We start from the raw sequence: 24264 nt of genomic DNA, 5'->3' as shown, positions 1-24264 counted from the left end.
AGGGAAAAAGAAGGATGAAAGGGTCCAGGGGATAGATAGGAACTACCAGTTTTGTCTGCTTAGACAGGGTTGACTCCTAGTCTCTAGTGATGTTAGGGGGCAGACAGAGGCAAACGGTGGGAACACTGAGGTTAAGAGAACATTTCTATAGACTAGGCCCACTGTGCAGACCCCCATAAGCTTTCTCTTCCAAAAAGAACTTTACCTGCCGCTCTGCTTGGCTTAAGTAGACAGGACATGCCACATTCTTCAGCAAACTAATCTGCAGGAGGAAGTGCAGGCCTGAGATAACACCAATGGGAGAAACCCAGGAGACTCTTGTGACCAGAGCCTGAAACTCTGGAGCTAGGGGTAATTTTTCCTAAAAATAAAATCTGTAAGAATGTACGGTTAAGATTCCAATTAGAACTGGTCAGCATAGGCCAAGAGGACCTAGAGTTGCCATGGCAGTGGGTACCTGAAAAATCTGATATCAAAAGTCAAGAGGTGGACCTGGGCAGGACTCTCTGGAAACGTCTCTGGGATCCCCAATAAAACTGAAGTGCAGGAAGGGCACACTGTCCTCCTCTCTGAGAGGACCCACTATCTCCCTTGAGAGTGTCCCCTTTCCCTTTTCCTATCTCTTCAATAAACTCATGCCTGTTACTCTAAGCAACACGTCTGAACTGTTTTCGACTTGATCATAAGATTCCAGGTTTGAATGGGAGAGATCTTCATGTTGCCTCAGTTTCTCAGAAGGCCCCAGCTCTATAACAACGAGACTAGATCTTTCCTGTTTCCCTTCCTAAGAAAAGGATTTACAACAACTGAATTCTCTTGAGTGCTTCTGAGAGACTCAATTTGGGGGTAGATAAGATTTCAGGAATTCAAATATCACCCATTCAAGTAACTTTCAGTCCACAGCAGAATGACCTGGCCTTCTTGATGGCACACAGCATCTCCCTTTGATTCAAGGCACAGGTTTCTGCTCATACCTTCCACTCAAGACTAAGCAAATGAAAGCTCATCCGCCTGTCGTGTTCAGTGGGTATCTCGAGCACCTCTGGATCAGCTGAACTTATAAATGAACTGGGTATCCTCCAGCGAGCACAAAGCCCACGTGGCCCAATCTGTTAGTCCAGAACCGCCTGCACCAATCCCCAGTGTCCTCGTTGGTAACATGTCAAACAAACGTTCGGATTTTAAAGAGCTGTCCATTCACGTTTCCTAGGTGCCCTGCACTGAAGCTGGGGGGACACGCTGCTTTTAGCTACTGGACAAAGGTGGCGAACGACGACGAGGCCTGGATGATCTTCAAGTTTATGAAGATAAACGCGGTGCAGGCTGTTCACGACCGGGGACGAACTCATTCCTTTCCTTTCAGCACCACGCACGAGCCACAGGTCTTCTGCTTGACCCTGGGTTGGAAGAGACTCGCAAGAACTCCCCAGAGCCGGCTGGAGACCCCGCACACCCAGCTCGGGAGGCACCACACGGACCAGCCGCCAGCCGCCAGCCGCCGGCCGCGTGGCGTCGCCGGAAACGCCTGCCTGTGACGTAGGCGCCCCGCCCCCTCGCGCCGGCGCCAGTGGAAGAGCGGAAGTGGACGCACATCCGCTTCCGGGGCTGGACGCCATTTCCAGCGGTTGCGGCTCTTCACCGGTGGCGGCCCGCCGGGACAATGAGCTATGACTCCCATCAGAACTGGGGCCGCGACGGGGGATCCCGAAGCTCCGGCGGGAGCTACGGCGGGGGCCGCGGAGGGAACCGAGGCCCCGGCGGCAGCGGGGGCGGGCGGGGCGGCCGCGGCCGGCATCCCGGGCACCTTAAGGGCCGCGAGATTGGCCTGTGGTATGCGAAAAAGCAGACGCAGAAGAACAAGGATGCCGAGAGGCAGGAGGTACACAAGACCCGGTGGGCGGCTCGCGGCGCGCCGGGCTGGCTGGGCCGTGCGGCGGCGTGACGTCGGCCGCGGCGGCGGGTGGGCGGGGCCTGGCTCCAGCACGTGCGCGCGGGTCCCCCGCGGGAAGCGCGCTTTGCACTGTGGCGGGGGTCTTTCCTGGCGCAGTCGGGACTCTGGACCCTGAGCCCTGAAGCTCGGTTTGCGCTGGGCGGAACTGTCAGGCACTGTCTTGAATGTAGGTGGTTCAGGGAAATTGTCCCGCTGTTGTCAGCTTAAAAATTAGCCACAAACCCAGGGGTTTTGCTCTTATGTTGGGGTGGGGAAATTTCTGATTAGTAGCTCCTCCTTAAGAAGGAAACTTTGGAGTCTCGAAGTGAAAGAAAGTAGGACGTGATTCGCCTTGGTCTTTAAGAGATTGATTTGTATTTTGAAGATCAGCAGTATAGGAAATAACAAACTTCCTGAGTGACCATTCTAATGAAAACATGATTTTATCATTAAACGAAAGTTGGCTTAGTTCAGGCCTTAAAGCAGCTTTTAGTGGCTTGATGAAAAGCATCTTTTATATTAGATACAAACCATAATCAAATATTTTTAGGCTCACACTTTAGAACTATTTATTTTTGTCATTTTCATTGAAATTATTTTTGTGCTTTATCTTCACAACTTATCACATTCTTATCTTAAAAAAAGGAAACACTATTTCTCGACAGCCCCAGATTGTTTGTTGAATAAACTAGTTTGAAAATTCAGAGAAACACATCTAAGCCATATTGAAATTGGAAGAATAATTGGATTGAGTCATAATTAAATGATGTACACAGTAACTTTAATAAATATATAGTAACTTAATAAAAAATGTCTTTTATTAACCCCCTTTCAAACAAGGTTTTATACATTTGCTATGGGGATCTGAATAAATAATGATATTCAAGGATTTTACAGTCTAGTTGGAAAGAAAAGACCTAAACAGATGAAAAGTAAGGAAAATATGTTGATTATTTCCATGTGAAGATGTTATAAATGGAACTCTAGATATTAAGCCTCATCCTCAAACCTCCATTATAATAAATGTCATTAGAGTTTATTCACTTATGATCAAATGGCATATATTCTTCATTCTACTAATTCTAGCAAATCTGTCTGTCCTGCCATCTTAATACATTCCAGATCCAACCACTTATCTCTATAACAATTACCATAGATCAAACCACTTTTGTTTTCTGTTCGTAGACTCCTAACTAGTCTTATAGCTTGTAGTCCTGCACCCTGTTAAATCTGACCTACATAGAACCACCCTTGTGATCTTTTTAAAGGAAAAATTAGATCATTTCATTTCCTCGATTACACGTTGAGATCTGAAGCTAAGTCACTTCTGTCTAATTCTAATATATTTTGATGCATCTTATCATGTTTTCTGGGAATCTTGGTGATCTGGCTTTAACATATCAGGTTTTCCTGTCTGCTTATCTTTCTGAGCCCATGTTTCCAATCTGATGTAATTAAAGCCTTTCTAAACATACTTTATTTTTGCTTACTATAGTGTCATACCATTCTGCTAGAGTCTATCTTATTTAAATTGAATACTTTTCAGTCGGTGTATTCTAACTCTTCCTTTGACTGCCCTCAACCTGGTATGATTAGAGTTCCATTAGAGTTCCTATAGCTTTTACTTTTAAAATAACCATTGTGATTACAAAGTGAAAGCATTCTACTGATACAGTCTTAAAATTCTTTCAACAAATATTTTTGGAGTACTTAATTTGAGACATTGTCTTATACCCGGTGTTGTTAAGATAGGTGTAGAACATACTTTACCAGAGATATTGTGTGTTAGGAGGTGTGGACAAAGTGCAGTGTTAAAGTATTAAGTTATGGAGAATATGGGCTATCTCTCGACTCAAAGAGATTTTAGAAGATTTTGGAGAAGCAGTAATCCTTAAGTTGATACCTGAACAAAGAGTATTTGTCTCTGTGTGTTTGGGGTTCTGGAGTTTGGAAAGGATTTTTGGTCTGCGGCAGAAGTATGTGCCACAACATGCATATAGGTTAGGAGAAGCGTGTTCAAGGAATTGAAAGGTAAGAACCTGGAACATGGAGTTCGGTGGAAAGAGAGTAGAACAGTGGATTTCAAATTTGGGTGCCACTTTACATGAAAAGGAATATGTTATAATTTAAAATCCAGAAAATAATTAAACCAAAAATTTCATGAATTAATTTTCTGTGCATTGCTCTGGGTATTTTGTTGTTGATTTTGCACTTTTCTGCATTTTTAAAATTAACACATTAATGCAAATCATGTCCTTTAATAAAACTTCACAAACAACACTTTGAAAAGTTCTGGACTAGAAAAACATGACTTTTCCTAAGAACCTGGGAAGTGTATTGAAGTATGAGACAAAAAGTGAAATGATTAGATTTTTTTATTTTTTAAAATCAGTCAGCAGTGTAGGATTGAAGAGAGGTAATCCTGGAGCTGGGAGACCAGTTGAGGTAATTAAGGTAAGGATTGGCAGCTGGAATTAGAATATTTGGTAGTGAGTTGGAGGAAATGAACATATTGAAATGATTTAGCAGGTATACTCAATGACTTTGTATTTTTTTTTTAAATCTGGAAGAATGAGGATAGCAGTATTAATGGATGACACTTTCATGACTATATAGAGATTAGGCTTATTGGAGCAAGATGATGGGCTCAGCTAAGGACACTGTGAGTTGGATATTGTTTGGGGCATAAAAAAGAGGTTTTCAGAATGTATCCGATGTTAGAGAATATTCTAGACCAGAGGTAAGCATTTGATGGTTCATGGGTCCACTTATGGTGGTTGAAGGGATAAAGTGAAGATTGAGGAGTGGCATGGACCCACGCCTGAATTCTGTGAACAGTTGGCTTCTCCAACTTCAGTGTGCAAAGGAACTACTTGGCACCCTGTTAAAATGCAGGACTGGTGTGGAGGCAGAGCTGGTGCTTTCCTGACCGACTCCCAGATGATGGCAGTGCTTTTGGTCTGTAGAGCACACAGGCTATAATATAGAGAACACAGATACTCAGGAGCTGGGCCTAGGAAGAAGGGTGCAAAGGATCGAGGATGGAGCAGTCAGAAGTGAAGAGATGAGGAGGGGTGTTGGAGAGAAGAGTGGCACGCACTGCATAGGTGAGGTGAGAGTTGAGGATGTCTTAGACTGCTTAACAGGGTCATTGGTGACTGAGTGGTGGGAGTGAAGCCGGATTGCAGTGGGGCCAGAGAAAGAAAGAAGTGCACTGTTTCCCAACAGTCTTCTGTTGGAGGCAAAATAGTGCAGTGGCTTTGGGGTGGAAGGATTCAGGAGAGGGTTTTTTGTTTGTTTTTTAAGCAATTTGGTGATGTTCAGGTACTGATTTGTTTTTCTGCTTTGGCCACCCACCAGTGCCAGACTTTGTCAAGTTCTGCCTTACCTCTGTGGAGGTAGTGCTTTTTCCTAAGAAAATTCCTATATCTATGTAATTTCAATTCCTGGCCTTTTGCTGAGTACTCTGAAATCTATTTTATGACTTTAAAAACATAAAATCTCTCCAGAGATCAAGTTTCATATTTCCATCTGCCTAATAATTACTAGTTAGGAAATTTTGCTGTCTAAAATTGTCTAGCTCTTAATTGCCTAAAATTCAAACTTAGTTTGTCCTTTGACCTCCACCAAAGAATTGGGTTTGTCATTCATTCTTTTTCCTCGACCTGTAATTTGTTAGATGCATATTTAAGGCTTCTAAAAATTTTCCTGGCTCACCAAGGACCTTATCTTTGTTAGAGTTTCTATTTTCTTTAATTTTCTGAAACAACTGCATTTGTCCTCTCTGAGTACTGACCAGTTTTATTTACTCCTTCTTAGAGCTCAGCCTTCTTACTTCCCAGTTACATTCGTTTTAGTGTAAGAACTTTCAAATGCTCATTACAACCAAATGAACCGTTATTTCCCAGTGTTCAGCTTTTTTTTTTTTAACAAAATGTTTGTGTTTTAATAATTGAAAATTTAAGATAAGAAAACATTTGTGATACATACATGAGTGGAAGAGATATAAATATGCTTTCTTTACCAGTTACATTTAGAGCTACTTCTATAGATGGTAGGAAACAGTCTATAAAGATATATTAAAAAATGTTAATCTTAATTAAGTCTAGGAAGTAGGGTTGGGTTAGAAGGCAGGTGTGAATAACTTTTTTTAGTGTGTTTGTTGAACATATGTTACTTTGCCTTTATTTTTCTTTTTAGTTATCAAATCATTTAGCACATGCTTTCTTATATTGATAAAGGCACTTTTTCCATTGTACAAAATAGAGAGCTGTCGTACACATGGATGAACGACGAGAAGAGCAAATTGTGCAGCTGCTAAATTCTGTCCAAGCTAAGAATGAAAAAGATTCAGAAGCAGAGATATCCTGGTTTGCACCTGAGGATCATGGGTAAAACAAAAAGTATTCTTTTAAAGAAAAGGCAAAGTGTGACATTTCTTTTATAGTGTAAGCTTGAAAACAGTGATAATAAAGAACATCATTAGGCTCTTCAATAAGTACAATTTAGTCTTGAAGTAATTCATTTTTCTTATGTAAATTAGATTTGGAGGGGAAAAAATTACATAGCTTATTCCCACAGAAGCCTATTGGTGGGAATGAATAGTCTACATGAATATGAGATGTATTTGTATTTCCTGTGGGTGACCTTTGTATTTTCAAAATTCTTCTGTAGGGGAGGTCTGCATAAAGTTAAATTGTTGCTGTTTTAGGAAGGTTGCAAAAACTACATCATTTAGAGGAAAACCTGTAAATATTTCAGGGACTATATAATGTATCCCATTTATAGCTCAGAAAGGAAGAAAATGAAGTTGTGAAGTACAGCGAGTCCAAGGAAATCAGAGAAAAAAATTGCTATGGAGGAATGACTTGTTTGGATTTTTTTTAATTACCAGGAGGAATAACTCATCTGGCAATATCTGTTTTAAAAAGAGAAAATCTGAATTTATATAAGAATATAAGTATATTTCATAACTACTTCATAGAGCAAAAATACAAGCTTTCAGTTTTGATGATTTTGAAATATGTAGACAGCATGTTATTTTGTTTTGTTCCAGGACTTGAGTGTCTTTTCATTTGACCTGTTTTTATTTTTCATTTTGTCAAAATAGATACGGTACTGAAGTTTCTGATGGGACAAAACCAAGCTCAGTGAAGAAACTTGACAGCCAGGAAAAGAAAGTGAAAAACCAAGAAAAAAAGACATTTAGGATCAGAGACAAATCATATATTGACCGAGACTCTGAGTATCTCTTACAAGAAAATGAACCAGATGGAACCTTAGACCAAAAGTTACTGGAAGATTTACAAAAGAAAAAAACTGATCTTCGGTATATTGAAATGCAGGTAATGGAAAGCAAGATATGCAAAGAAGTTTTACTTGTAGACCTCTTTGTAGACTTGAGAGAAATGGTTAAAAGTAACTGCATAGTATAGATATGTGAGATTCCTCAGCAGATCATTCTCTAGGAAGTTTTTTCTTTTTAAGTAGTAAATAGAAATATTGAGAATAAAACTTCAGTGTCCTATCTCCATAGAAGCTTGTGTGGTAAGAAGAAATGTTTGAGAAAGGGTAATGCCATTGAAAATAAAAATCACTCTTCCTAGGCCAGGTTAATGAGATGTTCATAAGAGTGAAGGTGATTACAGTTATAACGTTTTCAAATCATTTAATCCATTTCCTTCCTTCTATAAACAAAAGTTTCGTGGTGTGCGTGCGTTCACCAACGTTTTAAATATTGGACTGTGACAAGAAATGACATTCTCCCCGAGTGGTTCTATTACTTTCTTTCCATGCTAGGCAGGACATTTTAAGGTCTTTTTCAGTTATAAAATGGTATGCTTTGTGTGTATTCTAGAGATGGATGTAATAAAATATATGTATATGTGTGTATACATATATATAAAATATATATGTAACATTGAGGGAATTTTGAGGGACATATCTTTATGCAAACACACCCTGCCATTTTTTGAGAAAGGCAGCTATCTCCTCTCCATAAGAAAGACAGGATCAATCCATTGATTATCACTGATGAAAATTGGGTTTCCTGAAAGATGTGATTGTCCAGGAGCCAAATTATGTAACTGATGCCTGTGAGATAAAAATATGATATAAGGAGTTGGATAAGATTTTGAGATCAATTAATTCAGAATATTGTTGCTAAGGGGCTAGCTGCTTTTATAGATTTAGGAACAAGGAGATTTGGTTATTATCTCTCTCTCCTTTGTATGGTGAACAGAACTCAAGTATTCCTGAAGATTGATGATTGATCTAGAACAGAAAGAAGAAATGCGTAAAACATAAAAAGTTTGTCTTCATTTCCCAGACACTGTTGTAAATGCTTAATGTATTCAAAAAATTAAGGACTCTTATCTCAGTTTTTAAATACTTCTTGGTAATATGCAATATTTTCTTTATATTATGGCTTACATAAATAGTATTAACTTTCTGGTTACTATATGACCAATTAGGTTTATTTTCTGAAGAGTAATAAGTCATTGTCTGTCTTCACACTGCTTATAATCACATCTCACATCTTGGCTGTAGCCAGAAATTAAGACACAAGATTTGGTGGCCTTGGGGGAAAGACTATTGGGCCATAGGTCTCTTATTTTAGCAGCATTTGCGTACACAGGAAGCAAATGTGGATATTTCTCGTTTGGGGTGTGGTGGGATAACTTGGACATACTTACATATTAAGATGGTTACATTTGATGACATGGGTATTAATACTTTTAGATGATATTAAGAAATGTTTTTTTAATTTAAAAATTATTACAACAGAAGTAAGAAAAGTGTGGTCACTTATTATTTCAAACATTAGAAGTCATTTTAATTCACCATACTGTCGCTTTTAGGCTACTGGGAAGGATTACTGACTATAACAAGTGTGGTAATAATACACTAGATTACCTATGACAATTTTAATTTTGATTTTATTTACTTTTAATATTTTTAAAATCAAGTTTCCTTTGTTAAGAGAGTGTTAAAACTTATTTTTATGCCACTGGAGGTTCATGTCATATGTTGTACCTGGTTAAATGTGAATCTTAGGACTACTTAGTGTTTTTATGTAATAGGGTATAAGATTCCATAAAAATTTTCAGAATTAGCAAGAAATTGTCTCATGAATGAAAGAAAATGTAGGAAAGAATCAGTTACTTCCTTTTTAGTATTTCAGTTATAATCCAACAAATTTGTTGAGTATCTTATTGTGTCAGATTGCTGTTTGAGTTTTTTAATATAGAGGTTTCCCATGAAGATGTGGCAACCCTATAAAATAAAACCTTTGAGGCATTCGTGCTCTGGGTTTGAACTAATATCACAGTTCTGAAATAACTCTTTATATTACTTGTTTTTAAGTTTTCTTTTATACTCTGAGGCATTTACCTTAAAATAAATCAGAAATAGAGACAATGGCAAAGGTTATTTAGAGATTGTTAAAATACTATTAGATGATAGATCTGATTTATTTTACTTCCTCTAAATTTAAAGAATTACCTCTATTAGCCATAATAGAATTCTGTGTTTGAATGTTTAAAATGTAACTGGGATTGGTAAATTTTTTTCTTAAAGAACTAAATAAGTTACAATATTTCACACAAGTTATAATAAAAATACTTAAGTATTTAATTAGGATTTGTTTTTATTACTGTGGTTCCAATTTGAATACATTGCTTTTGAAAAAATTACTTTTTTACAATTTCAGCATTTCAGGGAAAAGCTGCCTTCATATGGAATGCAAAAGGTAAAATACTTTATACTATTTGATTTGCATAATGAGCACAAAGTTTTTAAATAGCTATGTGTTGAAAAATATGTTAATGACCTTCTAAAGGGATGTTTTTTTTTTTTTTGAATTTTTGAAGGATTAAAAGAAAAAATGATCATGAAATAGTTTTCTAGAAATTTTCTCATTTATATCCATAGTTGAAATATTTGGAATTTAAAAAATAGAATTTTGGTGTATAATTTACTTTGGATAAATACCCCGCCTTTTTTTTAAATTTTATTTTTATAGACTGCATTTTGATTCATTGTACACAAATGGGGTACAACTTTTCAATTTTGTGGTTTTACATGATGTAGATTCACACCACTCATGTAATCATACATGTACATAGGGTAATGATTTCTATCTCATTTCACTATCTTTCCTTTTCCCACCCCCTCCCCACTCTACACAATCCAGAGTTCCTCCATTCTTCTTTTACGCCACCCGACCCGCCCTGCTCCTGTTATATATCAGCATCTGTTTGTCAGAAAACATTCAGCCTTTGGTTTTTTGGGATTGACTTATTTCACTTAGCATGATATTCTTCAACTCCATCCATTTACCTGCAAATGCCATAATTTTATTTTTCTTTATGACTGAATAATATTCCACTGTGTATATATACCACAGTTTCTTTATCCATTCATCTACTGAAGCACATCTGGGTTGGTTCCACAATCTAGCTATTGTGAATTGAGCTGCTATAAACATGGATGTGGCCACCTTACTGTAGTATGCTGATTTTAAGTCCTTTGGGTATAAACCAAGGAGTGGGATAGCTGGATCAAATGGTGGTTCCATTCCAAGTTTTCTGAGGAATCACCGTACTGCTTTCCAGAGTGGCTACACCAATTTGCAACTCCATCAGCAATGTGTGAGTGTGCCTTTTTTTCCACATCCACGTCAACACCTATTATTGTGTTCTTGATAATAGCCATTTTAATTGGGGTGAGATGAAATCTTAGGGTGAAATACCTTATTCTTAATGCAAGACCATGCACTTTAATTAAAATGGAAGCACTACTTAAATATAGTGCTTTAATTTGTTATGCTTCATCACACAGTTACCCTACATAGAGTGATATAGTACCCCATCCTCCTCTGTCCTCCCAACCTTATTTTTTTTTTTCTTTTACTTTCCATAGCACTTATTACTGCCTGACATCTGTGTATCTTCCCCTCCTAGTCCAATGTAAGTTCTTCAGGACAGGGTCTGTTTTGTTCATTCTGTATTTCTTAACTCCAAACAATTCCTGGCATTATATTGACATCCAGTAAATATTTATTGAATGAATGGATGAATTACATTCCACTCTCAGAACAGTAATCTTTTAGAATCATGCAGATTGGTCCCAGGATTCTTGGTGGATACCAAAATCCACAAGTATGCAAGTCCCTTTATATAACATGGGGTAGTATTTGCATATAACTTACACACATCCCCTTGTATACTTTAAATCATTTCCAGATTACTTATAATTCCTAATGCAGTTTAAATGCTTTTATAAGTTGTTGTTGGTACTATATTATTTAGGGAATAATGACAGAAAATGTTCAGCTAGATGCTGTTAGTTTTTCAAATAGTTTCCATACGCAGTTGGTTGAATCCACAGATAAAAAACTAATGGATATGGAGGACTGGCTATATTTACCAGCTCTGTTTTCAGTGTTCACACTTGAAGCGTTTTCCAATTTACCAAATAGGTTAGTTTAGACGAGAAATTTTTAAAACATGGATTTTCAAGTTACATTATTTTGTAGTTGAAAACACATTCCATGATACCCTTTTTTGAAGTAGCAGGATGGTTTTGTTAATATAGTGAATATTAATATTCAAATGCTAGTACATCAGAAATTTTTAAGAAAAAAGGTCTTCCCAAAGATGAGGTTTTGTAGACACCTAAAGTTTACCCATTTAATTTAGGTATTTAAACATTTATTTTTATTTTTTATTATTTGAAAAGAAAAAGTTGGAAAATAACTTACTATTCCTTGTTCCTAAAACAATGTATAAAATTTGCCTAAGAGTTCAAACTATATTTATGAATCATGCTATAACTCCTGATGTCCTCAGTAGTACTCAGTCCAGGGGTTTGCTTCTAGTTTAAAGTTAACACTTATGCTTGGAATTTATGACCTGTCTCTTCCTGTTCTTGTTGGGATGTTTTTCTTTGGCAGTGTCTTGTCTCTACTTTATAGCTTGGTGCTGCTTATTTCTTGAAAATAGGTAGATCTGGGTATCCAAACTGCCAGCATTGCATATGACAAAATTTTAAAAGCATTAATATGTTTGCTACAATGTTTACTTTCAGTTGAATAAGATTTTGATGAGTATCTTTTCAGATTTACTGAACATTCCTTATTTTCCCTTTTGAAATAGGAGTTGGTAAATTTAATTGATAATCATCAAGTAACAGTAATAAGTGGTGAAACTGGTTGTGGAAAAACCACTCAAGTTACTCAGTTCATTTTGGATAACTACATTGAAAGAGGAAAAGGATCTGCTTGCAGGATAGTTTGTACTCAGCCAAGAAGGATCAGTGCCATTTCAGTAAGTCATTTCTCATCTTTTAAAATTCCCTCTTTTAACTCCTGTTTTCCTATAAGTAATTTTGTAAGAACTTACTGATTTTTAAGGTTTGGAGTGATTCTTAATTAGGCTTAGAATTTGTTGCTATGAAAATAATTTGCTTGACACATCTTTGGTAGTAAAGACCAAAAAAATTGAGTGACATCTATCTCATAGATAATAGGTATTTATGAATTCAAGATAAATTATTAATGCAGGAAAATTTCACAAGAATCCACAAGAATGAAAACTAAATAAAATATTTGTAAGATTGATGACAACCTCCAAATAATCTTCAACATTAGATGCTTTAAATTTATAGTTTGGTTTATTTAATATTTTTAATTTCCTTTTTTCAGTATATAAGTATATTGAATAATGGTGAAGGTGGAAAGCCTTTTTTTTTGAAGGTATATTTCTGAACTTAGTGATTTTCAAATTCATCTGCTTAAGAGGAAGTTTGTGAATGTTTCAGGTTAATCTTGTTTAAGTGATCTAGGGTACGTAGTTTCTATAATACCAAAGTTTCAAGAAGCACAAGTAATAGTTGTAAGTACATGTTTTTACAAATAACATTGGGGTGTTTGGGGGGTTTTTAATGTTCTTTCTGTAGTTGTTTTAGATAGCCTTGTTTGAATTATGTATCCTTTACAGATTTGTGGTGGCTTGGGGATGTAGAGGCCCACGGTTCAGTCCCCAGTACCAAAGCAAAAGGCATTTGGGGTTTGTTATAATATACAATGAGTATGTGAGTTTATTTTCATGTTATATAATGTAATTCTATGTATAAATTTAAATTATAAAGATTTGTGGTTGTTTTTAGTTTTATGATAATGTTACTACATTTTCTAAGTAATTTAATAAGAGTCTCTGATTAGGAACTCATTAGCAGTTAATATAGCAATACTGTGGATAAATAATAGCATACATTTAAGCTATATACAGTGTACCTTTTAAATAGAGCAGTAATCTTCACCCTATTTGGGCAGGGGGCATTTTCCTGCAAATTCCTAAGATCATGCAATGGTGAAAAATCCTAATAGTTATATAGCTGGACTTAAATATCATTTTCAATAATATAACAGTTATATGTATATATTGACAGTAGGAAGAAATGCTAACTGGATATTTTTTTCTCTTTCAAAAGATCTGTTGGAATTTGTGCAGGTTAATGTGGTCTAAGACAATGTATTTTGGATATAGTGGTTGAAAAGTTTTACTTCTGAAATATTATAGTGATTGTCTTTTTTTGTTTCTAACCTCAAATTTTCACTGTTCTGTCACAAGGTGACTATTGGTACTTTTAGTTACATATATCAGTATTGGATTATAACATTTGTCCAGAGTTTGTATTTGGCAGCCTTTCAAAGTATATGTAAAAAAAAGGAATTCAATTGTACTAGTCTCCACCAAAGAAAAACCAGACAAAACCAATATATAAGAATCAGGTAGTCTTTGACTTTTAAGAAAGGCATGCACAGTTTAGCTATCTCAGATTTTAATAAATATCTCTTTTTAGAAATTCATCTGAAAATCTAAAGAATTAGTTTCCATCAATCTTAGATTTTCATGGATGTTTAGGATATTTCTCCCAAAGGAAATGGTATTTTATTTGTAACTGTGTTTTATTTCAATTAAAGGTTGCAGAGAGAGTGGCTGCAGAAAGGGCAGAATCTTGCGGTAATGGAAACAGCACTGGATACCAAATTCGTCTCCAGAGGTAAAGAGTGTTTACTTCTTGTGTACAGATATAGTGAAGCTTTGAAACTGGAGATTGAAAAGAAAGGGGATTTCCTTTTTATTCTTGTCATTACTGTTAGAATTAACATTTAAAACCACTGCAGCATAACTGGCTTGCTGCTGCAAACTCATCTTTTAACCCCCAAATTGCCATCTTAAAATGTGATTTTACATTACGTATTGACAAGAAAATAACGTTTTAGTCGTGTATCATCACTTCTCAAAGGAGTTTGTATCCTATATGTTTGGTACCTCTTTCCCACTCCTGACTTTTTTTAATTGATTTTGGTATGCTTATCCTGCGCCCCTCCCCAGTCTCCCCACTAAACTTTTCATTCCTTTTCTGGAGCTTCAGATTCCTTTTACCTATTTAAGTGATTAGACTTTTCAATCACTGAACCAGAAATTTAGGGCATATAAATCTCTGTTATTCTCTCTGTGGTTATGACAGTGTATTTCTCATTAATCCCCATTGTAGCAGGTGTTGTTATAACTAAACAATGAAATATGAAGATTTTTCTATTATACTTGTATTTAGTAAATGATTAGAAAAGGAACCCTGGAACCATTAACTGTGTCTTTCATCAACAGTCGGCTGCCAAGGAAACAGGGTTCTATCTTATACTGTACAACAGGAATCATCCTCCAGTGGCTCCAGTCAGACCCGTGAGTATGTTTCAACTAAGGAATCGTAAATATTGTCAAAAGATGTGATTACTTCAATTGAATGTTGCTGAGTGTTACAGAAAAATGGTTGTTTTCAAGTTTTATGCTGAACTACATGCTTCACTTCTGTTGTAGACATCTGTCGAGTGTTAGTCATATTGTACTTGATGAAATCCATGAACGGAATCTACAGTCAGATGTTTTAATGACTGTGATTAAAGATCTTCTTCAGTTTCGATCTGACCTAAAAGTAATATTGATGAGTGCAACACTGAATGCTGAGAAATTTTCAGAATATTTTGGTGAGTAAACTTTATTAGAAAAGGTACTAGAAAACTAAATTTCAGTTTTTAAAAAATATGGAATTGGTACATAAATGTTATGTAATTTGTTGCATTTTAATATTATCTTAACCTTCCTTCCAGTTTCATGGATTAGAGGAATAATCTGTTTTTAAATGATGGTAGCATTTCTGCTCTCAGTGACAGCAGGTTACCTCCTGGTGCTACCACCAGTTTGGGTGGCATCTTTGAAGCAAACCACAGACTTGATTCGGTTATAAACATAAGTTTCTGTGTTGATAGTTGGCTAATTACACTGATGATCACTTAGGGAATAATGAGTGTGTCAGGTCGTGTATTTGACTCTTTGTCTTCATTAACCTGAGTAATACCTTGTATCCTAGGTACTATTTATTACAGTTTTACAAAAGAGAAGGCAGCCTCAGAACAGTTAAAGTAGCTTATTCATGGTTGCATAATTAATGAAAGGACAAGAATCTGAACTTAGATTCAATTGACTATAAAGTACATTCTTTTAAAATCAGGTTCACTGTCCTTCCAGCTTAAAATTGTGGTGGAAGATAGGGAAAAGGGAAAGAATCAGTATAGGTGACAATATTTAATGTTCTTGCTTTTGGCTTTTAAGAAGTTCTTTAAAATACATGCCAATTAATCTTTAAAGTATTATGAGATTAGTTGAGGCAGGTATTTTTTTTTCTTTTCTCTTTTTTTAATAGATGTCTAGAACTAACATTGAAGACTTGCCTCAACTTGATACAGAATAGAGACAGAGCAGTAATTGTGGCTCGGGTATTTCAATCTCTGATGCCGTCTTGGAATTTGTGTGTGCTGCTTGTTTTGCTTGCTGTGAAAAGCATTTTAATAACAGTACTATGATGATTTTTTTTAATCAGTGATTTTGAAATAGTAACTATATAATATTGAAGTAGGTCTTGTTTTGACTACTTTTTCCCTCTAATTCTGGGTGCCACCAGGAGTAAGACTGCTTACCTGGGTTATAGTAAAACATGCCTCCATCTCTGGTACTGTCTTGGCTTATGATGAAGAGAATGTAGACTTCTAGTAGATTTCTGAGTTCAACTTAAAATGACTCTGTTCTGTTAAATCTTATGTTATTTTGTAGAACTGTGAGGTCTGTATACAGTAAAGTCAAAGTAAAATATTGAATAATAAACTGCTTTTTATTAAACTAGATATGGGAAAATAGAGTAGAACTATATTACAGGAACATTTTCTAAAAGTTCAGAATATTGTCTTATTTTGTGGTGTGTTTTTTTATTTATATACATTCAAGTACAAATTTATTTTTATTTTTGTCTGTCTCAATAGGTAACTGTCCAATGATACATATACCTGGTTTTACTTTTCCGGTTGTAGAATATCTTTTGGAAGATATTATTGAAAAAATAAGGTAAGTAAACATTAGAAGCCTGGTCCTGATGGCACGCACCTGTAATCCCAGTGACTTGGGAGGCTCAGGCAGGAGGATCGAGTCCAATGCCAACCTCAGCAAAAGCAAAGTGCTCAGCAACTCAGTGAGACCCTGTCTCTAAATAAAATATAAAATAGGGCTGGGGATGTGGCTCTGTGGTCGAGTGCCCCTGAGTTCAATCCCCAGTGCCAAAAACAAACAAAACATTAGGAATAGAAGAAATTCATAGCTACTAACAAATCACCTTTCTCATATCAGCCTTCATTTAGCTTTATACTCAGCATTGACCACTTCCTTCTAATTATTTCTCCATGTATCAGGGATTTTCAGACTTAATCTGCACATTGAAATTACCTGGAGATTTTAAAAATCCAGATGTCTGTTTCATTACATTACAAAGTTTGGGTTGGTAACCAGGATTTTTTTTTTTTTTTTTTTTTTTCCTGGTACTAAATATTGAACCCTCAGGGACTTTACCAATGAACCACATCATCAGCCTTATTTTTAAATTTTGAGACACTGTCTCTCTAAGTTACTGAGCTTCTGTATTGCTGAGCCTGGCCTTGAACTTGAGGTCCTCTTGCCTCAGCCTCCCAATTCACTGTGCCACCATGCCTGGTAGAATCAATGATTTTTAAAGATCCATGGGCATCAAAGTTTGGAGCCTCTGTCTTTAGTGTTTGTACCTGTCTTCTGGTTTTCCCTTTACTATGATTTCTATGCCTTCTGCCCCCAGGATTTTCAAGTCTTTTTTAGTGCTTTGTTTTCTTTATGCAGTTCTATTTACATGACCATCGTTCAGTATTTCCACAACTTTTAACACTGCAGCTTCGGGACTGAAAAGCATTTTTTGAATGCCGAAATTGTTTTCTGCTCAGCAGTATGCAGTACCACAGACACCTTGAATTTCATATTTTTCAAGTCCAAGTCCTTGTCTTATATTTGATCCCCCACCTATCTCTCACCAGTAAAAACAGCAACAAAACAATGAGTCTTGGCAAGTAATCCTAAAATGGTTGATAGTACTGTCTTCCAACCAGTTTTTTATACTGTATATCAAAAAAGCAAATACTTTTCAAGCATTTATGTACCAAAGTGTGCTACTACTTTATATGCTGAGTAATCAGTTTACTCCCGATCATCTTGTACTTATTTATTCTCCAGCCCACCCAAACTTCAAGAGCCTTACTTTTGAATGTCCTTTCTCATTCTTCCCAGAGGTTTTTATTTGTCCTGTGCTAATATAATAATTCTTTTTTTTTTGCTATTATGGACTTGACTGTTGTACCTGAACAAGCTCCTTGATTTGAATTGTCTCTTTGAAAAACTGAGCCTTTTTTAAGATGGCCTCTAGCAAAAAAATCTCACCTGATTGGTCCAAGTTATTGATCCCCTCAATACTCTGAACACTGGCTTTTAGATACTAGCAACTTTTCCCAGCGACCTGTATAAAATTATATTTGTATTCCTTTATACGAAAAAGAAGGGGAAAGCCCAGTCCCCAAATTCCTTAGTAGGTCATCCCAAAGCCCTTGCTGTCTGCTGCATCCTCTTTTTCAGCATTATTTTCTCTGTCATGCATCCCATCAGTGCTAAGTGCACCCTTCCCTAATGTGCCAGGCCCTGCCCTTTGGTTTCATGACTTTGTGCTTTGCTGCATATTCTTTTCTCCATTTAGATTTCCCTTTGCTGCTTTTTCCTTCCTTTCATCTGAAAACTATTGACTAAGAAAAATTCCATCTTCATTTCCAGTAGCATTTGATTCTCCTGTTAACACTTAGGTCATTTCCATGTAGTCTAGCTCTGTATTTGCCTCTTGCACTAGATTCCATGCTCTCAGCGTCAAAAATTTTGTCATCTTAGTAAATAGTGTATAGCACAGTACCTGGCCTATAATAAAGCTCTGAATATATAAATGATAGATATATGATTCAGCTCACCATTACATGAGAAAACCAGAAGGTGATAATGGGATGATGACCATAAAGATTGACCACTTATTTACATGGGGAAAAGTCAGCTGGATTTTGACTGGATATTTATTTAACAGTTATTTAAGTTTTACTCTGTGCCTTGCACCATGTCAGATTTTAAGCATAAACCAAGGGAAGACTTGGTATACACCCTTAAGATTTATATCTAGGTAGACAGCTCTGTGAGCTGTTAGGTAAAATCTGGGGAAAGTAAAGTGTGTTTTGGAAACAAGGTCTTACATCAAGGATAGACTGGGAAAGTCTGGAAAACAACGCAGAGTAGAAAGGAAGGAAGTAGATACTTCAGAGAGGTAGAACTGGTTAAAAAATGAGAGAGATGGATATTTGGTCTTCCATTCTGTTTTTCTCATTGGTGGCCATAAATGTTGTAGGTGCTTGTTCCTCAGTTCCACTTTTGTGAGTACTTGATCCTCAGTTCCACTTTCTGCAGTGTACCCTACTTTCCATGCTGGCACATTTAGTGATTCATGTGTAAGAGAATAATAGGAATAGGTTGACAGTACAAAAGCAACATTTGGAGGATCAGTAATCTAGTCAGTGCCTCTATATGTATTGAAGATTTAGGGGACTCTAGGTTATAGGTGCTGAATAGTGAAGGGGCTTAATACTTTTTGGTATCTGTTATATATCAGGCACTGTACTTTATCCTTTTTATTTTTACTATTATGCCATTTTTACTATAAAAGTATCAGTCACTCAAATAAGATGAAGGACCAGAAGATTAATAACATTGTGTGAGGCCACACAACTAGTCAGAGACTGGGCCACAGCATCAGTTTTGTGTGAGTCCAAAGCCCATGCTTCACCCCTCCTCCCCATTCCATCTTAGGTGCTGTCTGTGAGGTAACTCTGAGAGGTTTGGGGGTTAAAATATAGGTTCTTTTTTCTTTGTCTCTCTATCCTCCATGCTTAGATTTTTACACAGATTTGCCCTGTTTTCAGCAGTCACTATAGCATGTTGGAGTCATTGTAGCACTAGATTGACACACGGGAGACTTGAATGCAGATTCTGGATCTGCCATTTGCTATAACTACAGCTGAGCAGAATTACATAGTTATCTAGTATGGGTTTATAGGCCTGTTGATATTCTGAGTTTCCTGGGGTCACTAATTAAGATTTAACAGACCTAAAGTAGAATGAAAATGGAGTGGGCCTGGTAAACTGTATTTTATGAGCTCCTTAGGGGATACTTATGTACAATTCAGTTTGGAAAGCTTCTGTTTTTAAAATCTAAGTCTTTCTACCTGACAGTCATTAACTGTTACTTTCAGCATATATTAAAGTTTACTTTTATTTTAGAACAAACTTAAGATTGAAGGTCACTTCAGTAGTAGTTATTATTTTGACTACTGAAGGTTGGTTTGGAGGTTTATATGCTTCAGTAGAGAAGAATGATTATTATCTTACTTGTCAAGTTTTATTAATGAACACTTAAAATAAGTTGATATTTATATTTTTATGGAAAGTATGGTAAAATTTTCTTTAGAATTCTTTTGTAAATCCTCAATGTAAAATGTCTCAGATGTTAGATAAAACCAAAGTCTTTCATAAATGAGGAAATATTGAAGATTCTTTTTATTTCAGATATGTTCCAGAACAGAAAGAACACAGATCCCAGTTTAAGAGGGGTTTCATGCAAGGGCACATAAATAGACAAGAAAAAGAAGAAAAGGAAGCAGTCTATCAGGAGCGCTGGCCAGATTATATCAGGGAACTGCGAAGACGGTGAGTCTGTGTTATCTGAAGGTCAGAACACAGTGGCTGAATCCCTGAACAAAATGTCGGGTTGTCATCTTGATTTTATACCTACTTGAAGGGAAAGTTTCGTCCATCTCATTCCAGCTAAACAATGCCAGTTTGACTTTTAAATGCTCTTTATTGCCCCAGCATTTTTCTGTTGATTGATTGTTTATAGATTAACTTTAATTTTTATAGCAAATTAAACCACAGGAAACTCGTCAAATATTACATGACACTCTTTTTAACTTTGATAGGTATTCTGCAAGTACTGTAGATGTTATAGAAATGATGGATGATGATAAAGTTGATCTGAATTTGATTGCTGCCCTTATTCGATACATTGTTTTGGAAGAAGAGGTTAGTTTTGTTATTTTTCTTCAAGTAGCACCATTTTAATTTTATTACCATTAAGACCATGAAAAAATAATTCTCTAAAATGGTTTAAAAAAAACAGATTAGTAGAAGCAATGGATCAGGGAAGGGATGAGGGAAAGGAAAGGTACTGGAGAATGAAATTGATCAAATTATGTGCATATATGAAAATGACATAATTCCATTATTCTACATTATAAATTATAATGCACCATTAAAAGAAAAAAAACCAATAACCCATGTGTATCTAACTAAATTTTTCCCAATAAAAGTAATAGATTTGTTTAAATTGTTTTTGACACTAGAAGTAATCTCAAAATAGCAAAGAATTTGGGCATTTGACCCATCTAAAGAAAAAAGACTTAAACAAATGAAATCTTTAGATTATAAGTTGTATTTCTAAAAGTGATTTTGTAGCTGGACATGGTGGCGGATACTTGTAATCCCCTCAGTTTGGGAGGCTAGGCAGGAGGCAGCCTGGGCCAGTTAAAGACTGTCTCAGAATAAAAATATGAAAGGGCTGGGGATGTGACTTAGTGGCAGAGCACCCCTGGGTTCAGTCCCCACTAACAATCAATCTTTTATATTAATAAAATTATTCAGAGCTAGTATAATTTTTAAGTACATACAGAGTTTTACTGTGTGGCGTGTTTTGTTGATGTGATCCTTTGTAATGGTTGTTTCCCCTCCACTTAGGATGGTGCAATACTGGTCTTCCTACCAGGCTGGGACAATATCAGCACGTTACATGATCTCTTGATGTCGCAAGTGATGTTTAAATCAGGTATTATGTCACAATATATTTTATTGAACAGTGATATTTGAAACATGAATTTTTTTCCCTTTAACTTAAAGAAGTATTGCTTCTTTAGCTATCTCAGTGAAGGAACTTGATGATCTAAACCCACATTATTACCATTTTGGTTTTTTTAAACAAAGAAATGGGGTCTTCTCTAAAAGGTCTGAATCACAAATGAAGGTTCTGGGTATGTAGTAAGCTCTTTATCTAGCATTATGGAGAGAACATTTTATCTAAATATACATTTATTCTAAATATACCTAATAAAATTGAGCTCTTAAATGAGTTAAAATGTTGTTACTGGGATTTTTCATTTTTTTCACCCAGTACAAGTTTGAATAATGGGGGGGGGGAATAATTAGAGTTAATGGCATTTACTGGTGAAATCTGAAAGAACCACTCCAGCTTTTGAGCATTCTTTAAGAATTTTGGGAAAATGCTTATCAATACAAGTAAATTAACAAAATGTCAACTGGATCTTGCTGGAGTACTTAGAAAGCAAAAAATATTAGAAAACTTAAGTTAGTCTGATTATTATATATAAATATAACTTAAGAATTATGGAATTCAGTATCTGAATTCATTGGTCCATATATTATGGGTCTTTTTTTAAATTTCTTTATCATAAAGTTAATTTACTTTTTAATTTTCAGATAAGTTTATTATTATACCTTTACATTCACTGATGCCTACAGTAAACCAGACACAGGTATGTTGTTAAATTAATTTATTTCTTTATCTTTCCAACTACATAAGCTTTAAGAACTGCTTATTATGTATTTTCTTTTCTCTCTCTCTCTTTTTTAAGGAATATTTTCAAATAGTAATCCATATAACAATTCTTCCTTGAGAACCTTTGCAAATGAGTTTTCAGGGGATGATTGCACAAAAAAATTGAATAACAGGGTAATCCAGAAATCACATTAGTTTTGTCAACATTAGGCAAAAGTTTAAAGAATTGGTTTCACCAGTAACTTGTTTGGGTTTCCTGAATAAATGAAAAAGATATGTGAATACCACTAAAATACATAGAAATTAATTATCTGACATACTACAGCATGGTGTTTTAAATTTCCATTTAACACAATTACTATATTAGCAGGCATGAGATTTCCTGTTTTGTCAGTAATGTATGATGAATCTTAGCTCTGTCAGATGCAAAGTTTCCCTAATTAGAATGAATGCTTCATTCTCAGAGAAAAGGTGATTTTCTGGATTATAGTGTTTCAGGCCATGATAGAAAGATCAGAAAATATGCCTTTTTCCCCTCTAGTTTTTCCATTCATCTTTTTGTAGGAAAATATTAAGACTCTTTAAATACTCTGTTGGCACCTTAGTCTTGATAAAGATTCAGCTAGCTGAATTAGATACAGAGTACATGGATGAGGGAAGAGAAGTGGGAAGAATTAACTCCTGATATCAAAGACTGGATGGAAGCATACCCAGTATGGCTCTACTTCTTTGACCCCCTAATGTAGTAAAGAATGTATTTCTTTGCTGGAGAATATGTGACCAGACTAAGAAACAACGTTTGCTGTGTTGATTACTACATAAGTGTATACACTGCAGCTGGTATTATTTGACTACTGTCCGTCTTCTCCATTGATAGTATTGTCAAGGGACAGTGTTATTTGTATAAGTCAGTGTTTGAAGAGTTTTTATTCCAGTCCACTCTCAAACATATATGGTGTTATAGCCAGCTTACATCCAGTCTGGTGGGTTAGGCATCTTTCTCATGGTTCATTGTCCTTACCATTGTTTATCATTTGTTCTTATCCTTAACTATACTTCTCTTCCTCTGCTTCACACCTCCAACTTTTGTTAAAAGACGTGCTAATAGGAAATCTCCTATTGGTCTCCCTCTCAATCTGTGGGGACTCTGTCCCTTCTCACTTAAATAAATCATACTCTTTTATGCTCAGAAAAACAAGATGTGTTTTACATATATATATATAATCATTTTATTTGTAATACTTTTAGTTAAAATTACATCTATGGGAACTGATTTACTAAGAATTTCATAGTATTGAAAATGAAGCATGCTTTATATAAATACATGTCATCATAAACACAGGGTTAACAGTGAACAGTATCTAAAACAATAACTAATAGCCAAATTAGTGTATTATAAAATGGTATACTTTGGGGATTTTGATGTATTTATTTTTACAGGTATTTAAAAGAACTCCTCCAGGTGTTCGGAAAATAGTGATTGCTACCAACATTGCAGAGACTAGGTAAAAAGAGTTTTAAATATCACTGTTGATGATGATATAAGTTTTGGACCTCATAAATTATTAATAAACCTTGTCTTGTTTTCCCTACCAGATTTTTGTAATTACTTAAAAATCTTTTTTTTTTTTTTTAACTTAGTCGTAGTGGTAGCATAACTTTATTTTGTTTTGTTTTTAATACTTATCCTTTTTTAGCCCTCTTCATCAAAGTAGACTTTTGAGTGGTTTCTTTTTTAGTTTTTCTAACAAATCTCCCATGCTTTGAGGTTATTTTAGAGGCCTTTTTACCTCGTTGGTTAGGGGGTGGTATTATTTGGTATTAGGTTTATTACATACAAACTTTAAAATTTCTTCTGTTTCCTTGGAGGTACTAATGTACAGTTTAGTTGCTGGAACAGTTTACTTTATGGAAATTGATACTAAGCCATGACCCTTGGGGCCCACAGAGCTAGGTATGAAAAGACATCAGAAAAGCTATGACGTGTGGCTGCGGGCAAATAAGAATTGAGTGTGTGATCTGCAGAATTGGCACTGTGTTGCCACTGTAGACACTCTTACTGCCAACCATTAGGTGCTTGATCTTGTAGTGTTGGTAAGTTCGGGAAGATTGGTGGAAATCCAGAGCTGCAAAATACAACTTGATCTAAATAAATGCTCTAAAAAACTTATTTGGTAGGGTGCAGTGGCACATGCCTGTAATCTTAGCAG

At 35.8% G+C, this 24264-nt stretch overlaps 1 protein-coding gene across 1 annotated transcript in view; it reads left to right on the top strand.

The window, feature by feature from the left end:
* Positions 1-1611: 1611 nt before the first annotated feature.
* Dhx36 (DEAH-box helicase 36) overlaps positions 1612-24264 on the top strand; it is a 40260-nt gene continuing 17607 nt past the window's right edge. The window contains exons 1-14 of the mRNA XM_047563862.1: positions 1612-1879; positions 6197-6321; positions 7041-7275; positions 9642-9680; positions 12088-12258; positions 13917-13996; positions 14608-14682; positions 14818-14984; positions 16314-16395; positions 19996-20136; positions 20406-20508; positions 21220-21307; positions 21976-22031; positions 23495-23559. Coding sequence (XP_047419818.1) covers positions 1661-1879; positions 6197-6321; positions 7041-7275; positions 9642-9680; positions 12088-12258; positions 13917-13996; positions 14608-14682; positions 14818-14984; positions 16314-16395; positions 19996-20136; positions 20406-20508; positions 21220-21307; positions 21976-22031; positions 23495-23559 — 1646 coding nt within the window. The 5' untranslated portion in view covers positions 1612-1660. The remainder of the gene's footprint in view (positions 1880-6196; positions 6322-7040; positions 7276-9641; positions 9681-12087; positions 12259-13916; positions 13997-14607; positions 14683-14817; positions 14985-16313; positions 16396-19995; positions 20137-20405; positions 20509-21219; positions 21308-21975; positions 22032-23494; positions 23560-24264) is intronic.

This window comes from Sciurus carolinensis, chromosome 9 (genome assembly GCF_902686445.1).
Source record: "Sciurus carolinensis chromosome 9, mSciCar1.2, whole genome shotgun sequence".
Taxonomy (NCBI): Eukaryota; Metazoa; Chordata; class Mammalia; order Rodentia; family Sciuridae; genus Sciurus; species Sciurus carolinensis.
Note: the sequence above shows the minus strand (reverse complement) of the source record. Positions and strands in the feature narration are given on the sequence as shown.